This window comes from Diceros bicornis, chromosome 18, assembly GCF_020826845.1.
Source record: "Diceros bicornis minor isolate mBicDic1 chromosome 18, mDicBic1.mat.cur, whole genome shotgun sequence".
Taxonomy (NCBI): domain Eukaryota; kingdom Metazoa; phylum Chordata; class Mammalia; order Perissodactyla; family Rhinocerotidae; genus Diceros; species Diceros bicornis.
In genome coordinates, this window is record NC_080757.1 from 36281396 (window position 1) to 36290707 (window position 9312).

The 9312-nt window shown below is 58.4% G+C and overlaps 1 protein-coding gene across 1 annotated transcript; it reads right to left on the bottom strand.

Moving 5' to 3' along the window:
- Positions 1-3249: 3249 nt before the first annotated feature.
- On the bottom strand, positions 3250-8773 carry DLX4 (distal-less homeobox 4). Its single transcript, XM_058559354.1, has 3 exons — positions 8488-8773; positions 4877-5073; positions 3250-4470 (listed from the first exon to the last, which is right to left on the bottom strand). Exons 1-3 carry the CDS (start codon positions 8750-8752, stop codon positions 4228-4230), a joined length of 705 nt encoding a protein of 234 aa, XP_058415337.1. The 5' UTR covers positions 8753-8773; the 3' UTR covers positions 3250-4227.
- Between the last annotated feature and the right edge of the window lie 539 nt (positions 8774-9312).

The window sequence follows — 9312 nt, forward strand, 5'->3', positions numbered from 1 at the left end:
TCCTAGTCCCTTGAAAGCCTTGTGGGCAGGGTTTGGAGGGGTCTTTGCAGAGGTCTGAGCCCATCCCCACACCTCTGTCTCAGCCTCTGCCTGCTAGCTTCTGCCTGTCTCCCTCTCAGCACCATCACTCCCCCTGCCCCTCCTCTCAGGCCAAATGAGCCCCAGTAAGGAAGGGTTTATCTCAGGCGAATTGGGGGTGGGAAACATCTGCAGGATGCTTTTCTGAAGGAAGAGGCTTCAGCGGCCCTGAGGACAGAAAGCTGAGAGGAGATTTGCCACCATGACAAGGGGAAGAATTGAGATCAGACATCGGGCAGAACCAGAAAGCATCGGATCAGGGGAGGAGAGAGAGTGGGTGTATCACCACCTCTTTGGAAGCAGGAAGTCAGTGTCCACCTTCTCTGGCCTTTCTCCTCTCTATCTACATCCCTTATAAGTTCAGGGAAATCCTTGATCTCCAAGGCCCCGTCTACACAGGCCTCAGCTACCCAGATAACATTCCATTGACTCTGGATCCAATCCCAGAGGCAAGTTCAGGCATCTAAAGTCCAAATGAGGTTTGGAGCTGAGTAATCAGCTGCTAGGGCTGTGCAGACATTTTCTAGGGGGAACAACCAGCTCCCCACCCCTACCTTGCACCGTGTATTTGGGGGTGGGGGGTGGGGGAGGGGCAGTCTGTCACTCAGGTCTTCCCAGCCCCCTCCCACCACTACATGCTCCCTCTTCCCACCTGCAAGTAATTTGGCCAATGGGAGGGCAGTTAAGATTGCAGTGTGGAATCCCTCTAGGTCTGTGTGCCTTTGGTGGGGAGGGGGCTACCTCCTTTCCCCCCAGACCCCGTGCGCCCTTTTCCTCTTCACAGCAGCAAATTACTTGTAATTATCTCACATTGAAAGCCTTCAGGAGCTGCTCCCAAAATTGCTTTAATTGAATTAATTGAATCTCATTTTGTTGGGGGAGAAAATGGGGGGCATGTCTTAAAATAGCATATGGGGAGAGGGAAGGGAAGCCCCAAGTGAGCTTTCCTGTGGCTGAGACCCTTGTGGGGAGGAGAATGTGCCCCGGACCCCGTCTCCATTTTCCAGTCTCAGCTGATTTCAGATGCCCAGGGCTGCAGCCCCTTGCCTTTAGGTCCTGCTCTCAAATGGTGGTGCCCAGGGGAGTGTGGAGTTCTCCAGTCTCCAGCCCCATTCCTTCTCCTACCGTCAGAGGCAGGTGGGCTAGAGGCAGAGGTGAATGGATGGCGGTGGCAGTATGAACTCACCCTCGCTGTGACCTCTCCCCCTGGATAATCCTGCAGAAGCCAGAAATGCCATTTACTAAGGGCTTACTATGTTCCAGGCACTGTGTCAAACATGTTACAAGCGCTATCTCATTTCATCATCACAACCACACTGTGAAGCAGGTCCTATTAGTATTCCCATCTTAGGAGGAGAAAAACGAGGCTCAGAGAGAGGTTAAGCAGCTTGCCAAAAGTCACACAGCAGAGCTGGGACTACCTTGGGACGCCAAGGCCCCCATTCTTAACCATTCCCTTCTTGACCCAGTTTTCCCAGAGGGGCATCCTCATGGGACGAAACCACAGGTTCCCCTTCTACAGCTCAGATGGTTTGAGGGAGGGGGACGGGGCACCTGCTCCACTGGGGTTCCAGTCCCATCCTCACCCAGGAGCCCAGGGAAACTGGACCAGCTCTCAAGTGGAAAAGGACTCCCGTTTGCCCTGGAAAGGGCAGAGGGATGGGGGTAGGGAAGGGGTGTGCTGTCAGCTCAGCTGGCCTCTGGCTGGGAGAGTAATTACACTCCTTCTGCTACTTAACTTTACAACCTGGGCTGTTGTTTTAACGATGGGACTCGTGTTGGGCTGTCCAATTAATCTCGCCTTTGGAGGCTTTCCGAGATGGGGCGGTAGATCTTATCTCGGGTCTGTGGAAAGAGGAGTGTGCAACCTGCAGTGGGAGGGAACAGCCGCCCTCAGGGCCTGCGGCCTCAGAGAAGACCCAGAGGAGAGCTCTGGGGCCTGGGCCACAGAGGGTCGGGTGTCGGGGGTCAGGGAGCTAGGGGCAGGGGATGGCACTGGAGGGGAGGAAGGGGAAGAGGAGGATGTTTCTCCTCTTGGCGCCCTCCTTCTTCACTGCTCTGGGATCTTTGCTTTGGCCCACGTCGTGCCATTTGCCATCCCCAGGAGAACCCTCCCTGTGTGTTTTGGGCAGAGGGTGTGGCCACTGACCCAGAATGGGGCCTGGGAAGGACTGATTGCAGGCCTCCTTCGAGGTGGGGGGCTTCCACTGAATTTCACCACCACCACCCCACCCCCGGCCCTATATATCACTCCATTTGTGGCCTCTCTCTGGCCAGCGGGGTTGGCTCCAAGTGCCTGAGTGGGCTTTTCAGACTGGGGCAGGCCTGAGATGGCAGTGCCTGGGAAGAGGTTTAGGCAGTAAGAGGGATGCTCCATTTGGGAGCTTTTTGCCAGGAATTGGAGGCCCCTCCCCCAACCCCTTGTGCCACGCTGGGCTGGATTCCTGAATTATTCGCAGCCCTTGTTCTCGGCACCCCTGTCATGGGGTGCTGTGTGCGGTGGGGTGGGGTGCAGTGGCCATGAACCTGAGATGGAGCCCCTGACTGTGCCCGTACTGCCCTCTGTACTTCCCTCAGCCCAGCACCCACCACACAAGCATCTGGCCATTTGTCTGGCTCCCCCATCAGCCCGCAGGGTCTGCCTCGGTCACCTTGGTATCCCCAGGATCTACCACAAAGCAGAGGCTCTACAAATGTTTGTTGGATGGAGAAGAAGTCCAGTTCCTTCTGGGGTTTTCTGCTCCTCCCCTTTCCCCTTCCCCTAGGTGGGCTGGGCCATTCCACCCCAAGGAGCACACTTCTCCCAGGGGAGGACTGGACTGGCCCAGTGGTCATGTCCTCTCCCAAGGTGAGCAAGGGCTCTCCCTGGGCTCCAGGTGAGGCAGAGGAGCTGTGAGGTGCCCGGCTCCTCCAGGACTGGGTCAGGAGAGACTCTGCTGGTGAGGATCATTCCCAGCATCAGCATCTTCCAGTTTCACAGTGGAGCATATGAAAACATGGATGTTTTTAGAACATTCCAGAACTAGAACTGGATAACTAGTTAGTGGTAGAGGCAAAACTGGGGTCCAGTACCTCTAGCTCAATGCTGGAAGAGTCAGACGGGAGAGAAGAGAGAGATGAGCAACTGGCCCCAGAAGTCAGGAAACACACCTCACAGCCAGGGCACAGGTTTTTGTACAAACTTTAATCTCTGGAAGCTCACGGTATGGGGGATGGTAAGATCTTGGGGGGATGCTAGTCAGACTGGTTATAAATATGAGCAGTTCCTTTGGACAGAGACAGCTGTTAGGAGCTGAATTGCCGGGCCCACGCTATCTATTTGGAGGTGTCTCCATCTACACTCATCGAGAAAGCCCATTTGTCCCCATTCTCCCCAAAGTGTTACCCTACTGGGTTTCCGAGCCTGTGCTTGTGGTTTTGTTAGGTATTAGGGGTGGGGAACAGGCTCTTAATAAATACTGGTTGAATTATATGATAATTGGATCCATTATCTACTCAAAAGTGTGTAGACATGGGGAAAAGAGGGCTTTTTTAGGAAGAGAGCATAAATTACCCATAGGTCCACAAAACTCCACATTTTCGGCATCCCTTCTACCTCACAAGATGGTGAGTAGGTATATCAATTATGGGGATAATGGGCTGACCTCCAGGAAAAGTCGGTGGGTGGGACCCACTGGTGGTCAACTGGAAGACTCTGGACGTCCACTTCACTTCTGCTTTTGCTCGCCAATGGGTTGGGCAAGGCCCAAGGCACACGAAGAGAAAAAAAAACAGTGTTTCTTGCTGGTTTGACCCCAGACTATGGTGGGACTGCAGTCCATTCACAGAAGGGGTGGCAAGGCAAGGGGTCCTGGGAACAGGTTGAAGTGCAGCCAATGACTCTCTCTCCAGAGCCTTGACCAGCTGGAGGGAAGGTGTCCAGTCCATGGTAACGGTGGGGGCAGTGGTTAAGACCGAAGTCATTGATTAGGCTGTTTGGGTTACCGGGCAAGGCGGACAGGACTCCACCCCATCCCTTTTCTCTAGCTCCTCATCCTCCTGAGAAAACCCATCTGGAGCTGGTTTCCTCCCAGCCCAGAAGGGGTGCAGGTGGGCTGGGTCCTGGGCTTTTGTAGGAGGCCTGGGGGCCCAACTTGCCCTTCCCCAGACTCACATCATCTGAGGTGGAGCCAGGACATCTGGGGAGTGATGCTGATACCAGGCTCCAAAGCTGTTGCCATAGCCACCGGGGGGCAGGGCCCCTGCCTTGGGTAGATCCCAGAGGGATGGAAGGGGTGGGGAGCAGGGAGACAGGGCGGGGGGCCTCCCAGGGAAGTCCCCTTCCTGTCCCCCAGAGTTCTGCTTCAGGAGCTTCTTGTATTTGGAGCGTTTGTTCTGAAACCAGATCTTTACCTTTGGGGAGAAGAGGGGAAAGAATGGAAGATCAGAAGAAGTATATGTGTGGAAGAGTATGACGGAGGGAAAGGGACCCAGGGGTAGGGAGCAGTTCCAGGAGAAGAGCAGAGGTTGGGAACATCTGCTGCGGTCCTCCAGAGACCCTGAAGCACCCAGTTCCTGCCTCTGACCTAGGACACAGTGTTTCCAATCTGGGTACCCTCCTCTACCTGGATTGCACCCCCCCACACACACACCTTTTAACTTAACACATTCCCCCAGCTTACTGAGGGCCAGCTATGAACACACCCTGGAGAACTGTGACAGCAGGGCTAGGGGAATCATCAGTCGTTCACACCGCGGGGTGAGTTCCCAGAGAGCACACGTGGGGTCGGTGAGCGGGCAGGAAGGATGGGTCTCACACCTGCGTCTGGGTGAGGCCAAGCTGCGCGGCCAGCTGAGCCCTCTCGGGCAGCGCCAGGTACTGCGTGTGCTGGAAACGCTGGTTCAGCTGCTGCAGCTGCAGGCTCGAGTAGATGGTCCTCGGCTTGCGGAGCTTTTTGGTCGGGGCCTGCAGGCGCCGCTCCGAGGGCTCCGGGGACAGTGGCGGCTTCTTGGAGCCTGGGGGGCGGCACAAGACGGCGTGTGAGGGGGTCGGACGCGCAGTTTCACAGGCTCATTTGCATCTCGTTTGCATGCCGGCCTCGGATAGCAAAAAGCGCAGGCACCTGGCTCGACCTTTCTCTACCCCGCGCTCCCGCGCCTTTCGAACCCCACGTCCACCACGCGCCACGTGGTACGAGACGCAGTTCTTGCCCTCAGGGAGCTCCCACTCTCATGGGTCCTGCGACCCTAGGAAGGAAGCACCAAGGGCCGGAGTGAGGGTACGGGCGGCGCCTGAGGCAGGAGGTCAGAGTTCAGGAGGGTGCGGTGGCGCCAGCTAGGGGTGGGGCGGGGCAGAAAGGCTTGGTCCGGGGCTGGACAGAGGCCTGGAGGTGACGGGGGAAGGGCATTCCAGGCGCAGGGAACTCAAAAGCAATGCTCAGAGGCCCTAGACAGTGTTTGCGAGGCAGCTTCCCCGCTGCCGGAAGACGGGTGAATCGGCGGGCCCGGGCTGAGCGGGCCTTGAACACCAAGATGAGCACCCCTCCCAGCGTCAGAGCGTGGACAGTGCCCCCAGGGTTTGCCATCGCCTCTCCAACTCTAAGGGGCCGCCCCTCTCCTGACGCACACCCTGCAAGGAAAGCGACCATCTCTTATCTCCCCCGTGGCCGGCTGGCGGGGGGAGACGGCTTTCAGGGAACCTAAAAGCCGGCTCAGTGTGGGGCAGCCCCCTCCGCCCGGCCGCACTCACAGAGGGGTCCCCGGCTAGCAGGGATGGTGACCCGGGTTTGGAGAGCGAGCAGCGCAGGCCCTCGGGCCGCTCCTGGATCCCGCCGTGGTGCCGCCGCGGGAGATCTGGTCACCTCTTGCCCCTGGGCCCAGCCTCTTAAGGAATCTCGGCCACGGAACAGCCTGGCCCCGGATTGCAAAGGGGGGGGGTGCGAGAGGTTCCTCTCTTCCAATCGGGGCAGCCCCAACCTGTGCCACGCTCGCTACCAGGACACCCGAGACCATTCCACGCAGATGGTAGGATAGAGGTGGAGCAAGCGGCCGAAATGCCCCCGGGTTTAGGGCAATGTTCGCCGCATTCCACACGGGTCTGCAGGGCCACACCAGCCGAGAGCGCTTGGCCCGGGTGCCCAGACGGGGCTGGTGTCGGCCCGCGTCTCCCACCTGCCCTCTGCCTTCTTCCTCTCACGAGGCTCACTCCACACACTTCAGGGTCCCCGCCCGTGGCCGGCTGCGGTGACCAGTTGCTCTCACCTCCCCCGCATCCCTCACCCGTGGCCTCCGGCGCTTCGGGCTTCTCAGATCCACCCCCTTCGACCCCCGCCTCAGCCAATTCCCAGAAAAACCGTTGGGTTTCCGCTCCCGCCCGCGCCTGTCCGGCCTCCCCTGCTTCGACCCTACTGCTCACAGCCCCGGGCTGGCAGCGGAGCGACCACCCGCGCCTCTCTGGCTGCGTGGACCACGCGCTGCGGACGGTGACGCAGAGAGAGCGGGGAGGCAGCCCGGGCGGCTGAACTCTCCCAGCCCTCCGCCCCTAACTCTCCCACCAAACCCCTCCAAGTTCCTTCCCCGACATCTGCCTTTCTCCACACCAGGTGCGGCCAGTCAAACTGGATCTGCCCTGGTCCCCATTATGCAGCCTGAGGGCCTCCCTTGAGGCACGTCCGCATTCGCAGGCTCACTGCGGTGGGGGCACCCAGCTCACCTGGAGCCAAACCTCTCCCTGAGGTGGTGGTGGACATAGAGTGGGGGAAAAGGAGGACCCCAAGCCCTCACACCACCATCATTCAACCTAGAGTGGGCCAAACCCACCAGTTTCAGTAGAAAAATGCTACAATCTAGTCTAAGGACACAGCGGTTTTCGTTGGATCCGGGGAATTTCCGTAAAGAAAGGGAACTCTCCACTCCCTTGTCCTTAGACAAAGCAAAGGGAAGGCAAGGAGTCTGGAAGACAGAACGGCAAATTCCAACCCCACTTAACAATTCTCTCAAAGACAAGGTTATCTTCTTCCCATCCCACTACACACACACACACACACACACACACACACACACGTCCCATACTGGCATATACTGAAGGGAAGAGTCCAAGGGATTCATTTGTAGAAACTAGATCATTTGTAGAAACCCCCCCTCCCAACTCCAACGATAGACCCAGCAGCCAGGAGAGGCAGCCCCAGTTCTGGCACCGAAGGCAGTTAAATTTCGGAGGCTCTGAGAAAGTATCCTAAAATCCTCTTTTCTGGTCCCATGCAGTGAAAGTCAATATGCAAGGGCCAAGAGCCTGGAAAACAGGCTGCGTCTTTGACCCATGCACACCCTTTCTTTGGGCCTCAGTTTGCCCATCTGTACATCAAGGAGGTTGAGCTCCCAAATCTCTAGGGTCAATTCTGGCTCTGATGTTTATAAGGTCACGTGTCGCAGTGGAGTAACAGGGGAAAGGAGGGAGAAGTCCCTCAGTGGATGTGCACCCTTGGAGGAAACTGTGCCAAAGACAATTGTGGGGGCAATTAGGTGGGGGCAGGGAGTGCAGGGGACCGGAGGTCTAAGCCCCAGCCAGTACAGATGGGTGTATGTATAGGGTTGCATGGGTTCTGCCTCTGCAAGGACCAGGACCAGGAAGACAGGCTAGCTCCTTGGCTTCTTTGAGGCCTTCCAGTAAGCACTTTCTCAGGAGCTCAAAGTTGCTCCAGGCAATGGGAACTGGGGCCTAACCTACCCCAAAGGCAAGGGGTGGAGATGACAGGGTTGGCCTGCTTCTGTGGCTGGAACACCGGAGGTCTACAATGAGAGATTGCCAGACCCATCTGTGGCTACATTCTCAGAACAGTGGATGGTGAGCTCCTAGCCCCAGATTCTGCCAGGCCAGCTTTCCCTCTCCATCAGGCACTTTTGGGTTCGGTCTGGGGGAGAGGGGAAGGGACCCCGAATAAGCCCCACTTCTACTGCCCTCCAGCTGGCACCTGATTTCTATTTGTCAGTTTGGCTTGAACACTGCTTTCTGAGACAAGACAAGCGCAGAGAAAAGCGACATGGGGAAGGGAAGGAGTGCGCGATGGAGAGAATCCCTGGGAAGGGGCTAGCCATCCACACCCACATCTGGATTGTTTCAGTTTTCCGTTACACGTAGGTACACACAACCTCGCTGCTCCAGGGGGTGGGGTAGGGAGCCCTGCCGCCCGGCTTCACACAACTGCAAATCGAAACCAGGTCTGTCTAGAAAGGAGACCTAGATCAACTCGCCCCTGCCCCTCCCCCTTGTCTCCCGCCCCATCCCTTCGCCCTCCCCCCACCCCCAGATCCGAGTGGAATCCGAGTAAGGTCTGAATCCCGCTAGCTGCGCCCAACCAGACGAGGACGAAGTTTAGGGGCGCACAGGAGCAGGACCCCGGAGGTGGGAAGAGCTGCCGTGGCCGGACTTACCTGCCTCCCGCTCCTGCTGAGACGGCTGAGAGGGCGCCACGGATTGCTGGCAGGGCAGGTAGGAGTCTCCGGGGGTCGCCGGCCCGGTGTAGGGGTAGGGCAGGAGGTGGCCATACGGCCCAGAGTAGGGCAAATCGGAGGCGGCTGCGGTTGCGGGGGACAGGCCAAGCTGGTAGGAAGCCACTACCGAGGGGACGGGGGCGATGTTCGGGAAGACGGCTTTGGAGGGGTCCGGGCCAGGGAGGCGGCAAGGCAAAGAGGTCATTGCGGCCGGGGCCGGGGCCAAAGAGCCTAGGCCATGGCCCGGGGCACGTAGTCTGCTCCCTCCGCCAACTCTCTCTTTTCCGAGACTCAGGCGCTGGGGCCAGATGAGCCCCCCAGCCAGCCTCCCCCACACTTAAGATCCCGGGGAAAATGTCTCTCTGCGCCTCTTCCAGCGGAGAGCGCGCGCCTGGGAAAGGGGTTCCGGGGGGGTGCCCCCCATGGCTTTTACCCTCCCCCCTAAATCCATGGGGCCCCCCTCTTCTAGCTCTTGGGTTCTGTTCCTGGGACCCGACGGGGGCCCCGCCCACTTAGACGCTGTGGATTGGCTACCGCACGCGGTGACCTCACGGAGGCCTGGTGCCGGGGCCCGCCCCGCGGGGCAGCCCGCGGTAGGGAAATTCAGAACCCGGAGATGGGAGGAGGGCGGTGCGCACGCTCCAGGCCCAGCTATCTTGGGGTCCTCTCCGAGAGAGGTGCCGAGGTTGCAGGGCGATTGGGGCAGTCTGAGAACCTCGGTCATAACGGCAGAAGCGCGAGGGAGTTGGCGGGGCTGGACTGGTC